General features: G+C 40.7%; 2 protein-coding genes across 3 annotated transcripts; one reads left to right on the top strand and one right to left on the bottom strand.

Moving 5' to 3' along the window:
* The first annotated feature begins 732 nt into the window (after positions 1-732).
* ggcx (gamma-glutamyl carboxylase) lies at positions 733-12,094 on the top strand. 2 transcript variants are annotated; one of them, XM_017488599.3, is made up of 15 exons: positions 733-888; positions 1,169-1,372; positions 1,756-1,914; positions 3,403-3,568; positions 3,934-4,012; positions 4,136-4,242; positions 5,772-5,935; positions 6,454-6,755; positions 6,934-7,065; positions 7,273-7,424; positions 7,684-7,853; positions 8,118-8,248; positions 8,423-8,570; positions 8,805-9,009; positions 11,489-12,094. In XM_017488599.3, exons 1-15 carry the CDS (start codon positions 867-869, stop codon positions 11,646-11,648), a joined length of 2,301 nt encoding a protein of 766 aa, XP_017344088.1. In that variant the 5' UTR covers positions 733-866; the 3' UTR covers positions 11,649-12,094. The 2 variants fall into 2 exon arrangements, with proteins under 2 accessions (XP_017344088.1, XP_053542679.1); XM_053686704.1 differs by having other exon boundaries at positions 8,118-8,254.
* A 2,665-nt stretch (positions 12,095-14,759) lies between these two features.
* Positions 14,760-24,234, bottom strand: snx24 (sorting nexin 24). The gene is made up of 7 exons (XM_017488609.3): positions 24,000-24,234; positions 23,610-23,693; positions 20,816-20,920; positions 19,704-19,798; positions 19,567-19,596; positions 19,163-19,227; positions 14,760-17,700 (listed from the first exon to the last, which is right to left on the bottom strand). The coding sequence occupies exons 1-7, from the start codon at positions 24,066-24,068 to the stop codon at positions 17,630-17,632; spliced, it is 519 nt and encodes a 172-aa protein (XP_017344098.1). The 5' UTR covers positions 24,069-24,234; the 3' UTR covers positions 14,760-17,629.
* Between the last annotated feature and the right edge of the window lie 620 nt (positions 24,235-24,854).

Genomic DNA, 24,854 nt, shown 5'->3' with positions numbered 1-24,854 from the left:
TTACTACGTTTTTAAAAAAAAAAAAAAAAAAAAAACAACAACTGAAAACTGTATTGTCATAACGGATTTTATCCACAAGAGGCACTGTTGAGACACAACAGTCATTCAGTGGGCGTTCCTTTTCGCCTGTCACCAGCCAATGAAATTCTACAACGCTGCCAAATTCCTTTCGGCTTTCTGGATAATAACTGACCGGCGTTCTTATTGTGCGTTGTTTCCCCACCCGTATTCACAGACAGTCCCGCCTCTTGCTCTGTGATTGGTTAGCTCGTCTTCACGACCGACCCCTGGATTGGACAATTGAGACGTTTCCGTAGCAACAACAAAACGCGATTGAACGTTTAACAGCACAATGAAAGTAAACTGAATAAAAGGTGTCTAAAGACGAAACGTCTTTATTATTATTATTATTATTTTAAACTTAGTGAACTTCATTTTTATTTAATTTGATTAAAAATTCTAATTTATCTTGTTTTTTAATCAAAACGCAAAATTAACTTACAGGGCATTTATCTATTTAATCTTAATTTACTGTGTACGGTTTATTTGTTATTTGGAATAAATGAGGTATCTAAAAAAAATATTTCTGACGTTTGTAAGAAAACAAATTGTACGAGAACGTATCGAACATACATATGAGGAGGACCTTTCCAATATGGCGGAGGCATGGACGTATCTTTATCACGTAAGTTATCAACAGTAGCGCTAGCCTGTTGGAGTGAACGAAGGCGGGATTTGTCTTAAAACGGGTAGGAAGGAACTAAGGGGAGTTCAGGTAGTACTGCTGTTTGACACGTAGACCATCGGTTTACGTGTCCAGAGCATATCCACGCGCCGTGATTTCAACATCCGGTACACGCGATAAAATGGCAGCGGGCACGAGCGCAGGTAAACACCTCCAGCGCACCTGGGCAGAATAAACACAACACATTTAATACACATATGCATTGAATGTTGTTATTGTTATTAGCTAGCTCCTCTTTAATAATTTATTGTCTCGCATGTATTATGATCTTCCTGTTGATGTGTGTTAGATTCTGAAAGTTGTTTATACACATGCACATGCATCTGCAGAGGATAAACCTGATATTATCTTGAAAGATAACGTTCAGTGTGATTAAACAAGTTATTATATTTATTTTTCCCACTGATTTGTCTACAATCACAGGAGCTCCATCTACTAAGAAGCCCAAAAAGTCAAGTGGAGGAAATGGAGGAGGAAATGGAGCAGCCACAGACCCGCAGGTCAGGAGCCGAATGCAGCGTCTTTTTGGCTTCGAGAAGGAGGACCTGTCCTCGTGGCACCGCTTCGTCTGCCTCCTGAATCGTCCCACTGACCCGGCATCGCTCGGTATCTTCCGCTGCCTCTTTGGTGAGCAGGTGTTCCTGTGATTTTAGACCTGATTCAGGGGTTCAGACTCAGGAACGCAGGAAGGAAGTAGTTTGATTCAAGTCTCCAGATAAATCCAGACATTTCCTTGAGGGTTTCTAGAATGTTCTGTGCCTGGTCAGTTAGTCCAGCGGGTCTCAGTGGGGTCCCGGAAACACAGCCGATGGCTCTAAATGGTGAAATGAAATGGGTTTAATCCAGACGTTAAAGGAACACCCTGAAACACATCAAGGCTAATGGTCGTGTTCCTAAAGGGAACGTCTTGGTTTAGTACATCATGATTTGGTTCGAGGTTCCTTCTAGTTACTTCCTCCTCTTACAGGTGTGTAGCTGTGCTAACAAACACACTGCTGTGTTATTCACAGGTATGCTGATGGCTGTGGACGTCACGCAGGAACGCGGCCTCAGTCACCTGGATTATAAATACCTGGACGGGGCTCCTGTGTGCCGCTTCCCTCTCTTCAACTTCCTGGAGCCTCTGCCTATGGACTGGATGTACCTTGTCTATCTGGTGATGTTCTTCGGTCAGTGGGCTTATTTCTGCAATTTCGTTTCAGTCCCGAAGGCCGCAGCGTTAACCGTTTAACCCATTTCAACTCCTGCTTTAATAATTAACTCACAACTATTAGCTACTATCTAACGATGGCATTACTTCACCGTACTATCAGTTATCACGTGAATATCCAAGGATACGAAATATGTACAATCCTAGTGTTGGAAATTCAGTAAAGAAGTTCGATTGGAGTGATCTTCAGTGTTTATTTGTGGAGTATCGCATGGAGTATCTCCAGATCAGGTTTTCACCAACAGAAGTATAACTTCAGAAAGGCTAAAGCAGTCCAATCCAAACACTGGAAAAGCCAAGCTTGAGTAGAGAGGAGAGAAGAAGAATAGAAGGGATGGTGGGAATAGATAAAAAGGAAAGAGGCCTACAGCAGGGTGAGCCAAGAAGCGTTATCACCACACAAGGAATAAGAAATACGACATATCCAGAGACAGTCCTAGGGATAAATCTGTACTATCAGTGAGCTAGAACGTATGTAATATATGCAAGATGCTGATTTCCTTTTCCAGCAGGACTCAGGCACCTGCTCACAGTGCCAAAACGATTAGTAACTGGTTTGCTGACCATGTTGTTACTGTGCTTGATTGGCCAGCCGACTCGCCTGACCCGAACCCCATAGAGAATCCATGAGAGACACCAGACCCAACAATACAGACGAGCTGAACGCCACTATCAAAGCAACCTGGGCTGCCATAACACCTCAGCAGTGCCACGGGCTGACTGCCTCCATGCCAGCATTGTTTATTACTGAGGTGTCCTCTAAGTGAGAGAACAAGTTCTATAGCAATGTAGCTGCCATTAGGCAAACAAATTCATTTGCCTGTCTCATGGATTATCTAGTTTCATGTAGACTAGGTAAATATGTAGCTAGGTTCGCTAGCTAACACGAGGTAGGCTAATTTAAATTTAGTTCTGCTTAAAAACTATTATATAAATTCTCTATAAAATCAAGCTAGCTTACTTCAGGAAAACTATTTAATCATGTAGACTTGGTAAATATGTAGCTAGTTTCGCTAGCTAACACGAGGCAAACTAATTTAAAACGAGGTCTGTGTTTTAAAACTATTATACAGCTAGCTTACTTCAGGAAAATGTTCTGATTATGTAGGGTAAGTAAAATAAATCGCTAGCTAACATGAGGCAAACTAATTTAGATTTAGTTCTGTGTTAGTTCAGTATTTACCCAATACTATTAGGTAAAGCTTCTAGCTAGCTAAGTTTGCTAGTTAACAATAGAGTAATTATTATATTATAGCTTAAACAAATAGCTAAGCTTTATAGCGAGCTAGCTAACATTAGGAGATGTATATTATTGTGTTACCAGTAAAATGTTGCTATATGGGGAAAAAGCTAAGTGGTAACGTCATATGGTCAAGTTTGTAAATGGCTGATTAAATTAAACATATCCACCTGTGTGTGTGTGTGTGTGTGTGTGTGTGTGACACAGGTGCTGTTGGTATCATGCTCGGCTGTTTTTACCGCCTCTCCTGCCTCATGTTCATCTCCACTTACTGGTACATTTTCTTCCTGGACAAAACGGCCTGGAACAATCACTCGTACCTGTACGGGCTCATCGGCTTCCAGCTCACGCTGATGGACGCCAACAGATACTGGTGAGGCCATGGACGTAGATAGAAGTCTAACAGAATGATTAATATTTAATATTTTGTTGCGTCCCCTCTACAGATTCCCTTAAAAATGCACTCGAAACACTTTTTAAACCAGACGTTAATTGTTGTTATAGTAAAGTCATGTTATATAATTACATTCTGTGTGTTACTCAGGTTCGTAGGAAGCTAATCATTTAAACAATCGCTTAAATATCTCATTTTGTGAGAATAAATTATGCAGAATTGTCTCACTCTCACCCGTAACCTTCTTAATTGTTTCGGGTAATAATGCATAATAGCTTTGAATGTTTCAGTGTTGAATTTCTATGAAGGAAATCTCATTCGTGGGCTTTTGTGCTGTTCTGTAGGTCAGTCGATGGACTCCGTAACCCTAGGAAGAGGAACGCACATGTGCCGTTGTGGAATTACACTCTGCTCAGAACGCAGGTTTGTGTTAAACAGTAGATGAAGTTTTATCAGCGCCACTCCTCATTACGCTGACGTATAATGGGATTTGTGATGCATCATTTTTATACGTAGATAGGTAGAACTTTTTTGTTTGCTTGACAGATCTTCATAGTCTACTTCCTCGCTGGGGTGAAGAAGCTGGATGCTGATTGGGTGGAGGGTTACTCCATGAAATATCTGGCTCATCATTGGCTGTTTGACCCTTTCAAGTGAGTCAGATAACCTTTCTGCCTTTTTTTTTAAAGCTCGGCATAAGGCTAATTATTTGATGCACTACTGATGACAAAGGACTATTCATTACTCGTCAACGACAATACAATGACATACAAACACACCGAAACACAATGAAATGCAATGAAACACAGAAAAACACTGAAACGCAAACACACTGAAACAATGAAATGCAGAAACGTACTGAAAGGCAGAAATGTAGTGAAACACTGAAATGCAGAAACATACTGAAATGCAGAAACGTATTGAAACACTGAAATGCAGAAACGTATTGAAACACTGAAATGCAGAAACGTACTGAAATGCAGAAACGTATTGAAACACTGAAATGCAGAAACGTACTGAAATGCAGAAACGTACTGAAATGCAGAAACGTACTGAAACACTGAAATGCAGAAACGTACTGAAATGCAGAAACGAACTGAAATGCAGAAACGTACTGAAATGCAGAAACGTATTGAAACACTGAAATGCAGAAACGTACTGAAATGCAGAAACGTATTGAAACACTGAAATGCAGAAACGTACTGAAACACTGAAATTCAGAAACGTACTGAAACACTCTGAAATGCAGAAACGTACTGAAACACTGAAATGCAGAAACGTACTGAAACACTGAAATTCAGAAACGTACTGAAACACTCTGAAATGCAGAAACGTACTGAAACACTGAAATGCAGAAACGTACTGAAACACTGAAATTCAGAAACGTACTGAAACACTCTGAAATGCAGAAACGTACTGAAACACTCTGAAATGCAGAAACGTACTGAAATGCTGAAATGCAGAAACGTACTGAAACACTGAAATTCAGAAACGTACTGAAACACTCTGAAATAAACATATAGAAAGACTAATCATTTGAAGTACCACTGAATATATGACAAATAACTAAGCCCTGCTTCTTTACTCGTCAACTCCCATTTGTCACCCACTTGGGGAGGAGGGAAAAATAATATAAGAATAAATAAAATAAAATAAATAAGAAGCAGGTTTAAAAATAGGAACGCACTTTCCCTTGCATTGAAAAAATGGCTGAAAAAAAAACCTCGGACCCCCCCCAATCACAATGATTCCTGGCCACGTTCTGCTGCTAAATTCTAGGTTCCATGTGGACTTGCTCACACACTTCTAAGGGATCAGTTTAATAAACTTGACTTAAGCAAATGCAGTGACCCCTAAGATGGCGTTCCCACAAAGGGGCGTGTTAAAAACGGCGTTGAGGTACGGCACTAGTGTACGGTAAAGTTAAACTGTTACTATGAAACCCAGAATTACAGCAGAAATGTAGTGCATGCTGGGTATCTGTTGGCTTCTTTCATTTTTTTCGACTGCGTTTGTGATGAGAGGAAAATTCTGTACATTTGAATATTTTGTTAAACTGATACTTTAATAGGTTTAAGACATATTTACTTGCTTGTTCTCATCTGTTCAAGCCCGCCATGAGCTGATCAGCCGAGTTCATCCATAACAACACTGAAATGTGAAACCCACTTTGTTTTATTAGGGTGATCCTGCCTGTGGAGTTGGTCAGCCTGATGGTGGTCCATGGTGGAGGTCTCATCCTGGATCTCACGGCTGGTTATCTGCTATTTTTCGACGCCACGCGCCCGGTCGCCTTCTTCTTCGTCAGCTACTTTCACTGCATGAACTCGCAACTCTTCGACATCGGTAAGAGGCTCAACACAGCGGGTCAGCTTCGATAACTAATAATTGTAGGATGATATATAGAGCGGTTTTCCCAGAGGACAGCAGTAATGTGCAATTCAGTGTCATGAACAATTTATCATTTCATTATGAGTCTGTTAAGACAGATGGTCAAGAGTTTAATGCTGTTCTAAGATTAATATGATTCATTTTTTTTTAAATACTCTTTTTTTATATAATTATCTGTTAAAGAGATGGTGTTTGGCTCGCTTGAGGCATGAAATAAACATATCACAAATGATCAGTGTTTGTAAAAAGCACAATTTTGATTTGGGTGACGTCCATTTCCCTCCATGTCTCATTTCAGCTCTACACACACATCTGTCTACACATGGGACAGGATTTATACATTCCAATATAAAGCTTATAATCGAGACAAATAGAGGATGTATTGGGTATTTTGAGTACAATCTAGAGTAACTTGAAGCCTAATTCTTTTGATGATACTCAGGTAATTTTTATTTTATTTTGAACCTATTCAGGAATGTTCGCCTATACCATGCTGGCCACGAGTCCCCTGTTCTGCTATGCCGACTGGCCCAGGCGCTTCTTCGGCCACTTCCCAGAGTTCCTTTGGCCCGTCCTGCCCATGGTGACTCCGCCTCCTCAACCGAGCGCCTCGTGTCTGTATCCAAGTCCGTCAAGCAGTTCGACCGAGCGAACAGACACGCAGACAGTCCCTAAACCCTCGGCACATCGCTTCAGACACAAGATGGCCGCCATCTTCACCATTGTGTATATCGCGGAGCAGTTTTTCCTGCCTTACTCCCATTTCATTACAAAAGTAATTTCTTTCTTTCTTAACTATATGTTCTGTCTGGTAAATGACATTCAGACTCCATAGAGTCCTGTCTGTGTTCACTTGTGTATTGTCATTATACTTTATCAGATTGTGAGTAAAACATATAACGCATCAGATTTTATTACAAATGCTGATATATTTATCTCTGGGTTCTCTATAGGGATACAATAACTGGACTAACGGGCTGTACGGTTACTCGTGGGACATGATGGTCCACTCTCGTTCCCACCAGCACGTTAAAATCACCTACAAAGACGGAGTAACGGGAGAGATCGGCTACCTCAACCCCGGGGTAATGTTCCCACTACGCGCTCCAACAGTGAAACGTGGATTCCCGGATAACGTGTACAAACCGAAACGAATGCCGCATTTGGTTTTGACGAACGAATTATTAATAGCAGATTCAGACTTTAGGACCGCACTGTACGTAACAACAAATCTGCTGGCTGTCCACTTCCTTCCGGACCACGCTGTAACGGTGTAATTTGATTCGCTGCAGGTTTTTACGCAGAGTCGGAGATGGAAGGATCACGGAGACATGCTGAAGCAGTACGCTACGTGCCTGAGCCGCACTCTGCCCCACTACAACATCAGCGAGCCCCAGATTTACTTCGATATCTGGGTGTCCATTAACGACCGCTTCCAACAGAGGTAAGGGTTTGAGGATTAAAAGAGGTGATTGGATGCAGTTTTGCCATCAGTATTTAAAAATTCAGATTGATCTTCAGCAACAGGAGGCGGAACGACCGTTAGCGAGAGAGATGGGCGGAGCAAACGATGCCCAAATGTGGCGTTTAACTTTATGCAAATAAGAAGTAAAGTAACGTGGGGGGGGGTCTGACCCGAACTCAGCAGAAGATAAACAATAGAGCATTGTCTTCTATTTCTTTTTTCTCTCCACTGACTGAAGGATATTTGACCCCCGTGTTGACCTCGTGAAAGCAGACTGGTCCCCGTTTCGTACCAACCCGTGGCTCATGCCCCTGCTGGTCGACTTGTCCCCATGGAGGAAGAAGTTTGAGGAGATTGAGGGGACACTGGACAACCAGACGGAAGTGGTCTTTATAGCTGACTTCCCAGGTACGCACCAGTCTCTATACTCCATATGTTGCTCAGGAGTATGATATGCAACCTCTAGGAGAAATCTATAGATATGTCTCGGTGTCGTATGAGTCACTTTTAAAGGTATAAGCGGCTATTGTAAGTAGCGTAAACGCAGAAGTAGCAGGTCTGTCATAAATACACTAACAAATGATTCAGCACCTTCCTGCTATTTGCAGCAGCATTCTGGAGCACTACGCTCATTGCCATTGACCTTTGACCTTTGCGGCATTACATTGGCAGGCCTCCATCTAGAGAACTACGTCAGCGAGGATCTGGGGAACACCAGTGTTCAGGTACTGCAGGGCAACGTGAAGGTGGAGATAGTGGACGAGAAGAAGAACTACACACTCACTCCAGGAGAAAAGATGCAGGTACAGGTACACTCACGCACACACTGAAATCAGACGCCGAAAGCTGTAGACGTCTAACTAGAACAGTGAGAAGACACCGAACACACAGAATATCTGCGTATACTTTATCAGCTTTAACTGAGGCTAATGACCCTCTGATAGATGTGTAACCTTATCTGTGCATCTCTTACGTAGCTTCCTGCTGGAGCATACCACAAAGTGTACACTGTGACCGATTCCCCGTCCTGCTACATGTACATCTACGTGAACACCACTGAAGCGGCGCTGCAGAAGAACTTCACCAAGCTTTTGGAGATTCAGGAGAAAGTCCGCAACGGGACAGGTCAGTGCTCTCGGCTTCGTAGCTCCAGTGAGAACTAAAGGAAGGACGGCAAAGGTTTGTTAAACACGGTCCTTTCTTTCGGAGGCTTTAGGAGTGAATTAATTTGGCTTGAAGTTTAGTGACTAGCGATATGAATTATTGATGATATGTAATAAGATTTACGACGACGACTCGTTGAATTCCGATCAATTATGTAGGTCTAACACGGATCTCGCAATTCAAACCGTCTTTCAGAGACAGAGCCTCTGCCCCCAGAGCTGCAGCCACTTATAACCGGTTTCGACGACGAGGGGTCAGAGGTCAACGCCACAGACCCGCTGGTACGGCTCTTCCTCAAGCGGCAAAAGCGCATGCAGGAAGCGAAAAAACGACGAGAGGCGTCCATGCTCGAAAGGTTCAACCGATTCGTCACGAAAAAATACTACATGATCCGAAGAGGGTAAGATTGTTTACATAAACCTGATATTTTCATCAGATACCTAAAGAGACATTCAGTCCCCAAAACCAGATATAAAACGAGAACATTTTTTGCCCAACTAGTGCTGTGGAGAATGTTCTTCACACCAAAGACGCTAATTATAACTGCTGAGTCATCACAGAGCAGAAGCGAGGCAGCCAGTCAATAGATTCTCAACATGTAGGCTCAGAACCCATGGCAGTTCATTTAGCAGTTGATGCTAACAGTGTCATTTTAGTCATACTGAGGCTTTTCACAGTCATTTGAAAACACGACATTCCCGATAGTTTTGTCTCGTGTTCACTGTCACTGTGCGTTTACGTTACCCAAATAGAGACTTCACTGTGCGCTAACTACTAAATTGTTAGCTGTAGTTATAAGCTAGCTTATGCTTGGCATTCATGTTCCCTAGTTGTCTAGCAACAGTGTTCACGCTAGTTTTAAATACAACCCCAATTCCCTCTGCTTACACAACCGTGCGCTTGTACTCCGGGCAGAATGTGGTTCGGCGTCGTCCTGCTCTGGATGGCAGCGTATGTTGCTCCAAAATGTGTACGTATCGTTCTGCATTAACGCTGCCCTCACAGATGTGCAAGTTACCCATGCCATGGGCACTGACACGCCCACATACCATGACAGACACTGGCTGGACCAATCAGAATTCAACGGCACTGTGATATACAGTGAGGGAAATAAGTATTTGATCCCCTGCTGATTTTGTACGTTTGCCCACTGACAAAGAAATTATCATTCTATAATTTTAATGGTAGATTTATTTGAACAGTGAGAGACAGAATAACAACAAGAAAATCCACAAAAACGCATGTCAAAAATGCTACGAATTGATTTGCATTTTAATGAGGGAAATATGTATTTGACCCCTCTGCAAAACATGACTTAGTACTTGGTGGCAAAACCCTTGTTGGCAATCACAGAGGTCAGACGTTTCTTGTAGTTGGCCACCAGGTTTGCACACATCTCAGGAGGGATTTTGTCCCACTCCTCTTTGCAGATCTTCTCCAAGTCATTAAGGTTTCGAGGCTGACGTTTGGCAACTCGAACCTTCAGCTCCCTCCACAGATTTTCTATGGGATTAAGGTCTGGAGACTGGCTAGGCCACTCCAGGACCTTAATGTGCTACTTCTTGAGCCACTCCTTTGTTGCCTTGGCCGTGTGTTTTGGGTCAATGTCATGCTGGAATATCCATCCACGACCCATTTTCAATGCCCTGGCTGAGGGAAGGAGGTTCTCACCCAAGATTTGATGGTACATGGCCCCGTCCATCGTCCCTTTGATGTGGTGAAGTTGTCCTGTCCCCTTAGCAGAAAAAAACCCCCAAAGCATAATGTTTCCACCTCCATGTTTGACGGTGGGGATGGTGTTCTTGGGGTCATAGGCAGCATTCCTCCTCCTCCAAACACGGCGAGTTGAGTTGATGCCAAAGAGCTCCATTTTGGTCTCATCTGACCACATCACTTTCACCCAGTTGTCCTCTGAATCATTCAGATGTTCACTGGCAAACTTCAGACGGGCATGTATATGTGCTTTCTTGAGCAGCGGACCTTGCGGGCGCTGCAGGATTTCAGTCCTTCACGGCGTCGTGTGTTACCAATTGTTTTCTTGGTGACTATGGTCCCAGCTGCCTTGAGATCATTGACAAGATCCTCCCGTGTAGTTCTGGGCTGATTCCTCACTATTCTCATGATCATTGCAACTCCACGAGGTGAGATCTTGCATGGAGCCCCAGGCCAAGGGAGATTGATTCTTTTGTGTTTCTTCCATTTGCGAATAATCGCACCAACTGTTGTCACCTTCTCACCAAGCTGCTTGGCAATGGTCTTGTAGCCCATTCCAGACTTGTGTAGGTCTACAATCTTGTCCCTGACATCCTTGGAGAGCTCTTTGGTCTTGGCCATGGTGGAGAGTTTGGAATCTGATTGATTGATTGCTTCTGTGGACATGTGTCTTTTATACAGGTAACAAGCTGAGATTAGGAGCACTCCCTTTAAGAGTGTGCTCCTAATCTCAGCTCGTTACCTGTATAAAAGACACCTGGGAGCCAGAAATCTTTCTGATTGAGAGGGGGTCAAATACTTATTTCCCTCATTAAAATGCAAATCAAGTTATAACATTTTTGACATGCGTTTTTCTGGATTTTCTTGTTGTCATTCTGTCTCTGAATGTTCAAATAAACATACCATTAAAATTATAGACTGATCATTTCTTTGTCAGTGGGCAAACGTACAAAATCAGCAGGGGATCAAATACTTTTTTCCCTCACTGTAAATAAACCGTATGAACCTTTTAAAGGTGCAATAGAGAGATTTTTTTGTATTCATTACTTGTACAAATAACCTGGAAGGTATGTAGAACATGATAAGAAACGAAGGATTAAGCAGTGACCTTAGCCATTAGAGACCTAATCATGGAAAAAAAGTCTAATCTTATTTAACGCATGTAGGTTTCTAATGACTACCATCGCGATGAGAAACCTGGTCTTCGGTTTGCCTCCTCTGGAGCAGCTCAGGAGGGAAGTGGACTACGCCAACATGAAGGCACCCGAGACAGCCGTCAACCAAAACGAGCAGCTCAAAGACGAGATGGAACACCGAGAGTTGTGACATCACGCGCTGGAGCTACCAAAAGGTGTTACAAGGTCATTCCGGATCGATCCGTGGAAAGGTTTACGGTCATAACATTGTGTTCAAATCCAATCTCGAGCACACACATCATGTTTAATCCTTGCAGTGCTATTTCAGAAAATGAAATCAGGTACAATGTTACTGAATTTGAAGTTAAGGACATCTTAACATTAAATTGTTGCCCCCCCCACTCAAACACTAACTGTTACACACTATGCAAACTACACAATGTATTATGCCAGGATAGATCTTATTTTGCTGCTGTATTTTTATCCTTCACTAAGCGTCCATATGGCTTAGCTGGTTTGTTTACACGAGAAATCCCCTTGAAGCAGTTAATGTGAGTGTCAGATGATGGAATAGTGTGAAAATGAGCAGTGATGAACAAATTTTTGATATAAGATAATTAAAAAACAAAAACAATGCAGCGTAGTATTCATCGTTCTTTAATGGACATGAACAATCGGTTATGTGGTACCTGGCAACGTGCAACACACAATAATGTTCATTTTTTGGCTCCACATCTGGGTTCCATTGAACACACACACACACACACTACTAGGTTTAATAAGAAGGCACACTTGGAGTCTGATAGCAAAACCTCCACTGAACTGCATCCCCCTTTCTTAATACAATATTCAGACATGTTTTAGATAGAAGTAACACTAACATGCATCAGCCTCGAGCGTATACTTATTAGAAGCGCTGGACAGGCCACGCCCACAAACTACAAACCTGAAACATGCACCCATCAGCCATAACATTAAAACCATGGATGGATGAAGGGAATAACATTGATTATCTCATTACAATGGCACATGTCCAGGGGTGGGATATATTGATTAGACAGCAAGTGAATATTCAGTTCTTGAAGTCGATGTGTTGGAAGCAGGAAAAATGGGCAAGCGTAAGGATCTGAGCGACTTTGACAAGGGCCTGATTGTGATGGCTAGACGACCGGGTCGGAGCGTCTCCGTAACAGCAGGTCTTGTGGGGTGTCCTGGTATGCAGCGGTTAATACCTACCAAAAGTGCTCCAAGGAAAGACAACCGTTGAACCGGCGACAGGGTCATGGACGCCCAAGGCTCATTGATGCACGTAGGGATTGAAAGCTAGCCCATCTGGTCCAATCCAACAGAAGAGCTACTGTAGCACATATTGCTGAAAAAGTTAATGATGGCTATGATAGAAAGGTGTCAGAACACACAGTGCAACGTGCGTATGGGGCCGCATAGCTGCAGACCGGTCAGAGTGCCCATGCTGACCCCTGGCCACCGCACAAACCTTGGGTCCTGGCATTCATGTAGATGTTACTTTGACATGTACCACCTACCTAAACATTGTCACAGATCACGTACACGCCTTCACGGCAACGGTATTCCCTAATCACAGTGGAATCTTTCAGCAGGATAATACACCCTGACACACCACAAATATTGTTCAGGAACGGTTTGAGGAACACGACAAAGAGTTCAAGGTGTCGACTCGGCCTCCAAATTCAACAGATCTCGCAACTGTGTGACGTACTGGACGAACAAGTCCGATCTCGCAACTTACAGGACTTAAAGGATCTTTAAGAGGAGTCCATGCCTTGATGAGTCCGAGCGGTTTTGACAGGGACCTACGCAATACTAGACAGGAGGTTTTAACGTTATGGCTGATCGTACATCGGACGTATCCCTCGGGTAAGGCAATCCCATAATCCAAGTTTTATATTAAAATGAGACCATTTTGTAATGGCATGAGAAATATGTTTACAATCTGATGTGAATCATTTTTACCTTAACTATACAAATAATGTATTTTTACATGACAAAATAGAATAAAAAAAAAAAAAAACAAAACAGTGACAGGACTCATTTTTAGAATGTACTATTTTATTGCTGTTTTTTTTATTATTATTTTTAAATATACTATACAGTTTAATAACAATCATGATTCTGTCTAAAGTGCGTTACACAGGGTTCAGAGTCGACAGTAACCAGGAACCCTGGGCTTTTGAGTATCATGGCACACAGTACATACATATACAAAAATCACAATATCAGAAATGCTGAATAGTAACAAAGAAAAGAAATTTGCTCGGAAATGTTACAATTTTCAACCAAAACAAGACGTCAGCTATAAATACATTGATAAAGTTGTTATAAATAAAAGTTGTTGTAAATAAAAGTTGTTAGTGTCTGCGTCGAGTCACAGTTTCAGACAACTCGACCAAATTTCAATCCAATACATCGTGAACTAGTGTTACAGCATGTAATTATTTCATTTCTGATAAATCTACGCTGACATGTTATTAGGGTTGGATGAAGTAAGGAATAAAACCCTTGGCTGTGTGCTGCTATAGGAAAATAACCAACACCACACTACATTTTCATTTTCCTCTTAAACTCCGTCCCGTGTTTTATTCCTCTTGTACCACAGCAATTTCCCCAAGTATTAAAATGTATTTATTAAACAATGACACTCAGTTCTATTTATAGTTGCATTTAATGTTGATGATCGTCTCTGAAAAACAAGTTCGCTCCTGTTATCACTTGTGTTATAGCAGCTTTTCTCACCAGCCTCCCTTTTTTTTTTTTTTTCTTCTTTTTAAAAAAAAGTTAATACGAAAATAAACAAAACGACGACAAGTCCTCTGTCTTGAAGACTCTCCTGTATCGGAAACCTTACTGACTGTTACAAAGTGCTCCCACTGGAGATGCCTTCCATAAAATGGTAAGCATCTCATAGGGAAAAAAAAAAAAAATTTCACCATATAAACACTTGCACACATTTTTAAAGATCCGTTTGTGTGGAGCGTCTGCCGTGCGACTCCCTGTGGATTAGCCGTTACTATGGAAATGAGGACATATCGGAATGCACACGTTAATATAAACCCGTGATTTGCAGCTGCACTAGTATCTGGTGTTAAATAATTTCCTTTAACACCTTCTGACCAATCAGAATTGAGAATTCAACAGCGCTGTGGTATAAGACAATAGAACAGCCTCACAGTACATGATACTTTGCTCAGGGTATTGTCCTGGATCTCGTCTAGAACTGACCGACTCCGTTGAGCCGTTTGGACGTTAAAATCCACCTTTTTAACCCATCACTTCCTTCATCATCATGATCTTGGTTACGTATTTTCATAGAAACGTATACAGTGGCTCTACTGGTTTTTTTGGCGTGCTTTGTTAGCAAAGGCAAATATTATGATGCACACTACATGATGTGTAAGAGTATCGTAATATGACACCCTTGTCATATCACCCACCCCTACACACTATTTAGAGCAGTTTTGAACATGAGTCGATGCCTGATATTTGGCATAATTACATCTAAAGGAACGATTTAACAAGAAAAAGTTTTTTTTTGTTGTTTTTTTTAAAAAGTTCCTTTAAACGTGGTCAATCAGCCAAGATGTTTTTGCTTCTCTAGCCAAATCTTCGTAGGCTCGTCATGACTTAAATCGCAGTATTAGTCTAAATTTATTAGAAATGATTCCAGTTGGCCGATATGGCCACCAGTATAACATTCCAGTGTTCAGCTACATGGGGAATTGTTGCTCATCTTTATATGTTGCGTTTGACTCGAAGTGGTAGCTCAGCGGTTAAGAAAGCGGACTCCTGATCAGAAGGGGAGTTTAAATGCTAGTTCACTGCCAACCTGCCACTGCTGGGCCCTTGAACAAGGCCCTCAACTGCTCGGTTGTATAAATGAGATAAATGGACGTTGATCTGGATAAGGGAGCTGCCAAATGTAAACGTAAACCTAAAACCAGGAAAAGCGTCAAAGAAAAATCTCTCCTCAAACTGAAATTCCTACTAGTCAACTTGAGGTGGTCTTCTCAAGTACCTTTCCGGTGTACAGCGTGAAGTCAAACCAACATGGCTTCTCACGGCATGAGAGTAAAGCAAACGTCAATAAAGTAGCACTTCTTATCTTTAAATAACTTCTGCATGTATATACGCATGTATTTGCTTTAGATCAGTGGTCACCAAGCCTCCTCCTTGAGATCTACCTTCTGCAGGTTTCATCTCCAACCACAATTAGTTGATCAAGACCCTCTTAAGATGGTTAGGTGGGCACAATTATGGCTGGAACTAAAGTCTTCAGGAAGGTAGATCTCTAGGAACAGGACTGGTGACCATTGCTTTAGATCAATCAACATACAGACATTCACTTGTTAAATCTACAATATTGACTATACAGTACGCTCTTTGAGGAGGAGAATACACAACACGCATCACAATTAGCTTTCTAGATTGTTGCAAAGAACAGACGAACATGAAGACGTCCCTCCACCTCCACCCCCTGCCCTCCCCTTTGTGCACGGAAGTCGTGAAAATGACGTCGAGTCAAATGCAGCAATAGACCAACTATGTTAGCATCATAGCGCCAAGAAGCTAACAACTTCCAAAAATGTCTTGGCTGACTGGCTACATTTAGGGTAAGTGATGATTTTTATTCTTTTTTTTAAGCAATTCTTTTAGAATCACCTCAAGTGAACGAAGAAGGAAGTGAATCCTGTTTCGCCGAGTCTCACTTAAAACCAACCCCCATTTCCACCTCATGTACTGGACATTGAGACCTGTAAACTGTACACTCGGATAAACTTCTCTTTCACAGTTTCTAGCAGCTGCAGTAATTATTTGGAGAATCTCAAGAGTTTGTGATTAGTTTCCCTTCTTCATAAATGCCATGATTGGTATGACTACAGTTAAGGTAAGTTATCCAACATTGTCAATGAAAGAATGTTCAGTATAAAGGCTCAGTGAATACTCCGCAGTTGTGAAAAGTATGTTTGGTCCAAAGTGGAAATATTTCCCCTCTCTAAGGTCAGTACATCCCTCTCTATTGAACAGGTACGGGTCATGAGTCGTAATAGTTAGGCTATATCATGATCTGTGAATGAAGCACTTTTTATTTATTTATTTATTTATTTTTTAAAAAAGGTCTGATGGAGCTGGGTGATAATCAATACCAATAAATCTTTTTTTATTTTTTTAAATACATCTATGATAATTCAATATTGTCATTTGGTCAAATTAACTCTTGGAGCTCAGATATAATCTTTCACACATTGCTAGCAGCTAATTTCAGAATGCCTGGTTCAAAAATAACAAAAACAAAAAAAAAGGGTGGGGCTTCCTGCATCATGAGTCTAGTGCAATTCATATAAAATCAACTGAAACTGATTCAATTCAAAATGCCTCTGTTTAACCTACATCTACATATTTTCTGGCTAGTTAAAGGAGCAGTTTGCAATATTTAGCACCCTCTATTGTCGGTAAGGTGAACTACACTCACAACGAACATGCTGCCGATCCCCCCCCAAACGTCGTCCAACCACCAGTCTTTCTGCTGCAAGTACGCTTGTCTTGCAAGTTACCGTTTAAGGAAAAGGCACAGTGGGCGGAGCCAAGTTCTGCACCAGAAGAAATGTTAACGGAAATCTAAAATAAAGAAAATAGCTAGATCCACTGCTTGCCAAATTTCCCCAATGATCAATATTTCGATACACCTATATCTGAGACGATGTGGTTATTACAGGTCTGGAAACACTTTTAAACATTACAAACTGCACCTTTAATATATTTTATGAAAAATATCAATAGTTTTATTGAATAGCATTAATCACAAAAATATTCTTTTTTTTTTTTTTTCTTCTTCTTCTTATCACCCAGCTCTACTCTCCGATATAGTAAGGTTTTTCACAGCACAAATGTAGCACAATTACGTCAGCTTGTTTTTCTCTTGGATGGAACAAGAAGACTGTCAACATTTAAAAAGTTGCTGATGTGCAATAAATTCACAATGTTGGGCCTTATTCATGCAAGAAAAAAAAACCCAAAACAAAAAGAGTGTGGACTTTGTGACTAGGTTCTTGTAGTGTCTGTGTAAATGATTAGAGTATAAATGCCTCTTTGTCCGTGAAACTGAGGTGTTATATTTTGGCTGGAGAGAGCGCTGGTCTACCTCGGCTGCAGGTCTGGGTAGAATATTCCATGAATCACGCCTTCAGTGATGACGTTCGAAAACGTGTCTGGAAACGAAAAGAAAAACATTTTGAGCGACGGACTGTCACCCTGCCATGTGTAACGCCCCAATGCAACGAAGAGGAACAGATCAGTGCCGTGCTGCCAAAAAAACAACAAAACAAAAAAAACATCTGTGTATTTTTTTTTTTTAGAAGAAGAGACACTGTAGCTTCATGAGGTTGGTGAGGAACAATGATATTTCAGTATGATGGGAAATTCATTTACATAACATAATATCTATCCTGAAACACATTAAATATGTTCTGCTAATGAGAAATTCAACATGTATGTACTGGAGACATTGCGGAAAGCATTAGACTTGATGGATTGTCCCAGAATGCAATGCAGCAGTACGGCATAGTCGCTCTATGTTACCGCGGAGGCTCGGCTCGGCTAGTTAGCAACCTATGACACCATGATTGTGATGCCATTGATTGATGGTGGTATTAGCATTAAATTTAAAGCTTTGGAAGTTGATCTGTTTGAGCAGAGTGTACAGGTGAAGTGGAGGCGAGACACTAAAGGACTAAAGCGCCGCTGCATCGCACTGCACCACTATCTACAGGTAGTCAAACAACACGTAGGAAACCGGTAACCAAAGTGAAAATACAGCACCGTGTCGATGAAAGAAGTCCAAAAAGTCAATTCAGAATTTCATTAAAAAATAAAGGATCACGTGTTTATTCAAAAGAATTTCAACATGAAAGTCACCGAGGGTGGATTTTCCCTTCCACGTCGCCCCAGACAGTAGACATACCCCCCTTAAATTGTGTCTGCTTAGAAATGAAAATGATGATTTATACAACAAATGCTACATAGAAGTTTCTTTAATGTTAGTAGATTCGCTTCACAATACCAGCTTCGAGATTTCCGATTCTCAGAATCAAAACCTTGAACAATGAAGAAAAATGATAACCGAGAAGACTCCTTTTTCTATTTCTGAATCATGCAAATCATGCATTTTTATCTGTATGAAATGAAAATAAAAAATTGCTATGTACACTTGCTATTAGGTTTAATATTGTAAATAAAATGTACTACACGTTTACCATATCTTAAAAAAATTAATACATTTATAAATTTTCCCAGAAAATCTTGATTGATTGTTTATTTTTTTTTAAACTGTCCGAGTCTGGGGAAATTATCGAATTAAACAATGAGCTTTGTAGCAGAAATAGAGCTCCAAAGTCGTTTAACTATGTATCGAACATGCTTAATTATTACAATGCTGATGTCCATGATGTGAATCGCGCATTTCCATGTCACATTTTTGCGTCACGATGCATCATTACACCCCTAATTAGTGTAGCAGGTATTTTTATTTTTCATGTTTGTACTTACCTCGACGTGTATAGTCTAGTTTATTTCGTTTGGCGTAACCCGCATTTTAAATTAAGTCTAAGGATGACGGACGTCTTAAATAACGGACTATTAAATTACATTTGAAGAAGTGATGTGTATATGTACCGTTAGAGGCAGGAAGCAGATAGGGGTCCCTCAGGAACAGCAGGGCCGGCTGATGTGTCAGTTTACTGCAGAGGGAAGGAAAACAGAATTATGATATAAGGAAGGAAGGGCAAGACAGACAGACACAGAGAGAGAGAGAGAGAGAGAGAGAGAGAGACAGAGACATACATGACTCATTGCAACATTTCTCTTTCTGCCTGCGTCACATGAATACTGTAGACACTGCAATTCTGGACACAAGGACATTTCCACATAGACCTCCTCCCTCCAGAAATATAATGCTTACAATGCAAATTATATATTTGGTTAAATGCAGTCTCATATATATATATATATATATATATATATATAAAATGAAGAAACACAGACATTATATTTCATACAATATAAAATTACAGCCATACCATGAGTCCTCGGATTCAGTTTCAAACGATCTGAAAGCAGAAGAAGAAACCGGTGAAAAATGACTACTAACACTTGACACGTTCAGATTGGCGCCATTCTCCTTTTCCAAAATTACACACTAGCGGCGACTCCTTACCCACAACTCTCGGCCTTTGGCAGGGACGGGAGGTGGCGGATGTTGAGGAAATCCAGGAATATTTTAGGAAGGACCTCGTTTTCCATGAGTATAGTCTACAGAAAAACAACACACATCGACACGGTCATCACAGAAGAGCGAGAATAGAGAAGACAAAAAGCTACAGGAGTTCCTCAAATGTAATCATTGTCCAAGAGATGTTTGGGGCTCAAAAATGTGTTACTCAAGTTCGACACAGAAGCTATGAAGCCAACAAGTAAATGGTCTGCACTTATATAGCGCTTTTATCCAAAGCGCTTTACACTGTGTCTCATTCACACACACCAATGGTAGCAGAGCTGCTAGGCGCTAACGTGCCATCGGGGGCAACTTGGGGTTCAGTGTCTTACCCAAGGACACTTCGGCATGTGGAGTCACGTGGGCCGGGAATCGAACCGCCGACCCTACGATTAGTGGACGACCCGCTCTACCACCTGATCCACAGCCGCCACAAGTACTGTAATGTCAGAGCTACCAGTTTAGCATCAGGTAAACCACATGCATAAATCATCACACTTTCCACAAACGGCTTTGTGGCATTGTTCAGTATCTAAAAACTGCCTTGTTTATTTGAGGTCTGACGCTATATATCAAACAAATATAGCAGAACTAAAAACAGACCGCACGGACGCATCGGCATCGTACACAGAGAGGAGGCGTGGCCCCAAATTTGAACGTTGAGTCGTATAATGAGTAGTTGGGATTATAATAATATATTAAATTGGCTTAAATATGTTGTGATTTAGACGTGGATATTGCGTAATGCTAAACCTTGTAGCTCCAGTGCAAAAAAAACAAACAAAAAAAACCCCCAAAAAATTCAAACAGTAGTCATCAAACACCTTTTGGTGGATGAGAAATTGTTGAAATTTTAACATATTCTTTTAAAATGACACACTCGTCCTTGATCAGGAGCTACATTCACAAAAGATTCTTAAGAATTCTTCTTAACTGCCATGTTCTTATTTTCTAACTTAGGAAAAACCTTAAGAATATTTGTACAATATTTTGTAATCATATTCTTATTTTTGTGAATACAGCCCCAGGGCCCATGTGTAGAAAACTCTCAGTACCTGAAGATAAAGCTCAAGACCGTGTCTTCTCTGCTCCAGAACTTTAGGGATCCAGTTCCTCACATGTTTTGATGGAAGCTCCGGAGGTTTAATGATCTTCTTTAGCTATAAGGAAGGAACAAATTCACCGACTTGTGTTGTACGACTGTGTTATTGTGTTAGGACCGTGTAATATTTAACACTATGAGCAGAAGAAGCGTAAAACATTTGTGTGTACAGTGGATAAAAAAAGTCTACACACCCCATTAACATCCAACTGGAAAAGCCATGGGCTGCAAAGAGCTTACAAAGCAAGGATTTTTTTTTTTTTTTTTTACCCAAAATAATTTCTGGGCGTTAGTCTCTTAATATTTATTTGAGGCAATTTCACAATAAAGGTGAAAAAAAAAAAGTTGAGACATGATTTAACGGTTTCTTTCTTTTTTTTTACATCACAAAAACCTGCCGTTTTGACAGACTTTTTATATCCACTGTACACTATCTGACCATCGATAACGAAACATCTGTGAAACCATGTGTGAAAGAGCAAGTCGCAGACGTTACTCACACACACACACCCTCAATGATAATCATACACCGCCCCACACTCCCAGTCATCAGGCTGCATGTCTCATACTCTCATAATAAACACTTTAGGAGATTACGCTTAAACCCAAAACAAAAAAAAGCTTAAACAATATAAAATCCCCAAACAGCACGGTTTAACCTGAGTAAATGGGTGCTTATCTCGCCGTCGGAGACGATACAAAGAGCCTCTCTGAATTATGAAACACACATTTAAGGCAGTCGAGCCGTTATGTCACGATTTGGAGCTGCTTAAATCGTAGAATAGTAATAATTTAGTGCTGTACTCAAAAGGCTTCAGGAAAAAGTGCTATCTTTGAGGTGTGGGAGGCTACGTCTCCTTCAGTGTGACTCAGCGTGAGAGAGAGAGAGAGAGAGAGAGAGAGACACACAGACAGCGATTAAGGTTCAGTTTAGTTGCTACCGCGTTCCAACTTTCGCCTGATACACACTGTTTTATATCCATGCAACCCTGAGAGCCTAAAATCCCATCCAACACACGGATCCTCAAAGCGTCATGGAGTGGTTGTGGCCCTGAGTAGACAATGGGGCCCAATGAACCACTGGAAACAAACTACCAAGAAAAAAAAAAATGTCCTGTCGAATGAGAACGGGGTTGCCAGGCTCATGTTTTACGCTATATTCAGCTAGTTTTGACCAAAGCTGTGGGTAGAAAAAGCAAGTCTGCAGGTGATGCGTTTTTGGGCCAAGTCTGTGGCCGCCAAGATCCTTTTTTTTTTAAGCTAACAATCGAAACTTCTGCAAACACATGCTATACATCAAACAAAGAGAAAGTGTAAGTGCAGATAGTCTATCCATGATATCCATGTTTCCTTGATAGGAACCTCCAGCTCTTGCCTACTGAAGTTGTTTCTTTTCTTCTCCTCCATGTCGAATTAGCCGAATGGTAAATTCTCCTGTGGCTGTTAATGTTGATTAATGTTGTTAAACGAACACATCTCACGCCCTGCACGTTCAAATAAATGACCGGGAAGTGATTGCTACAACAAATTCAATACTGCCAACCTTTAAATGCATCAATTTATTATCCCTTTTTTTTTTTTTTTTTTTTTTAAAGTAGCTATTACACTACTGTCATTTTATTCTTAAGAAAATATTTGAGAACTTCTTAAAAAAAAAAAATTTCTTCCAAGAATTGCACTTACGACCTTCTTAGAGTTTCTCTTAAGAAGATTTTCAAGAATTCGGCACTCAGGACCATTTCTGTTGTAGAGGGAACTACACGGATATTAAGGAAAATCAGGTCAAAATGTTTTCGCTAGATTCATTCAATGTGTTTCTTCTGATGTACCACTGGAATGCCAGGTAAACTGTATAAATTTGGAAGAAAACATCGCAAACTTTGGGTGAGGGAAAAGGGGATCAGGGGATGGATAATGTCCATCCCAGAATATGATTTTTTAAAATTTATTTACAAACTGCAGAAGTGTGTGTGCATCACAGTTTCTTGATAAATACAAGAAAATTGTGACTCAGCTTAAGGCATTTGTGAGAGTTTTTTAAATTTTGTTTTATTTTTTAAGAGCTGGCAATCTTGCTTAACAATCTCCTGTGGGATTAACCCATCAGGCACTCCTAAAAAGAAGGCCCCATGCTGAAAAAAAAACCCCAACAGAAACCCTCACTAGAGGGTTACTAGAATTTGTAATGCTTTAATGAGAATTGTATTAGTTTTAATGGAAACCGTATTCAATTCAATAAAATTTTATTTGGATAGCACTTTTTACAATAGACATTGTCTCAAAGCAGATTTACAGAAACATAAACACAGTATACAGATTTTAAAAGTGCGAATTTGAACTGTAATGGTCTCTTTACTGGTAATTTGTTGCCTTCTATTGGTGGCATGTTATGTCTAGTGGATACCAATAATGGTAATAGTTAGCTGGTGGTTTGTAGTGGTATGTGTAGTGTTTTTTCAGCAGGGCCACAAGGCCATATAAAATCTACTGTGATACATGATGTGTCAAACTATCAAAATGAAACCATGAAAGGTTAAAAATTCATCTGAACTGTATTTTTCATCAACATTGTCCCTGAATCAGAAACCCACATCTCAAAAGCAACCGCCACGAAAAACATGTTGTTTGCTACTGACTTTGTGCGCACTTGAACGCAGGTGTTTTCACCGGAAAACCACCAAACTACAAGGCAGGTACAGAAAGTACAGAGGGACAGTACACTCCTGAGTGAAAATGAAAAAGCTCACCATTTTGTGCAGAGCATGAAACTCACTGTAGCGCTTCTCCACGGTGTGCTGCCGCCCGCTCGTTAACACCTCGATCTTAAAAACCTGACGGAACAAAAAAATGAAAACAAACAAACAACAACATGAAGCTAATGAACGCAGCACGGGCTTTAGCGTCAATTCAAACTGGAAATACAGCATGCGTGATAAATAATAAATCTCAGAACAGGACACGCGCACACACTGGTGTAAACATTGACTTAATTAATTCATTATCAGCTTGTGTGTATATTTATGTTGAATGTATATATATATAAATTAAATATTATATATATATATATATAAATTTTTTGTTATGCCAACAAAACCTAAAAACCAAAATTCGGGTTAAACAGGTTTATAATAACTCACCGTGTAGCCTTTTTCAGACCCGCTGTCCTCTGAACGAAAAGAAGGGATAGACACGGATACAGGATGCATTCTAGAAACGTGATATATATATATAACTGATTTAACAAATAATAAAATAAGGAGTAAAATATATGTCCTGTTGACCCTTTGCTGGCTGTCAGGTTCAGTGGAAACCGGCGGGCGGCCGATACAAAAACAAACCGAGCGATACGGGAGAGTGCGCTGTCGCGCATGCGCAGTCCATAGCACATAGGGCCCTTTAGGCGGTCATCGCGTCCGCCTGTTTTTAAATCACATGTGAGTCATTTTACTGCGTTAAGATTTACACGATAACAAAGAAACAAATGTAGTAATCAGTAGTCAAATAGCTTCCATTAATTTTCTATTCCGCTAATCCTACAGGGTCATGGGAAACCTGAAGCCTATCCCAGGGAGCAAATAGTGATACAATGCCAATCTATATCAGGGCATATTCACACACCCATTCATGCACCCGTTCATGCATTATGGACACTGTAGACATGCCAATCATGGACTTGGGGAGGAAACCCTCGAGAACATGTAAACTTCACACACACAGGGCAGCAGCGGGAATCAAACCCCCAACACACACACACACACACACACACACACACACACACACACACACACACACACACACACACATATATATATATATATATATATATATATATATATATATATATATATATATATATATATATATAGGTACTTAATGCACTGAAATGTCACTAATAAATACATTCATTAATACAAAAATGTTATTAGTGTTTAAATATACAGAATGTGATTGGCACCACGGTGCCAATGGTTTTATAATAAAACTCATTTGGT

This window comes from Ictalurus punctatus, chromosome 16 (genome assembly GCF_001660625.3).
Source record: "Ictalurus punctatus breed USDA103 chromosome 16, Coco_2.0, whole genome shotgun sequence".
Taxonomy (NCBI): domain Eukaryota; kingdom Metazoa; phylum Chordata; class Actinopteri; order Siluriformes; family Ictaluridae; genus Ictalurus; species Ictalurus punctatus.
The sequence above is the reverse complement of the archived record's forward strand: the minus strand, read 5'-3'. Positions and strand labels throughout refer to the sequence as shown.

Excerpts from the sequence above, each read along its gene's own strand:
- snx24 (XM_017488609.3), bottom strand. The coding sequence starts at position 24,068 with ATGCATCCTGTATCCGTGTCTATCCCTTCTTTTCGTTCAGAGGACAGC. Across the intron at positions 19,799-20,815 it reads GTCTTGAGCTTTATCTTCAG|ACTATACTCATGGAAAACGA; the intron begins GTACTGAGAGTT and ends GTTTTTCTGTAG. Across the intron at positions 19,228-19,566 it reads ACTGAATCCGAGGACTCATG|TAAACTGACACATCAGCCGG; the intron begins GTATGGCTGTAA and ends TTCCCTCTGCAG.
- ggcx (XM_053686704.1), top strand. The coding sequence starts at position 867 with ATGGCAGCGGGCACGAGCGCAG. Across the intron at positions 7,066-7,272 it reads TCGGCTACCTCAACCCCGGG|GTTTTTACGCAGAGTCGGAG; the intron begins GTAATGTTCCCA and ends GATTCGCTGCAG. Across the intron at positions 7,854-8,117 it reads CTTTATAGCTGACTTCCCAG|GCCTCCATCTAGAGAACTAC; the intron begins GTACGCACCAGT and ends TTACATTGGCAG.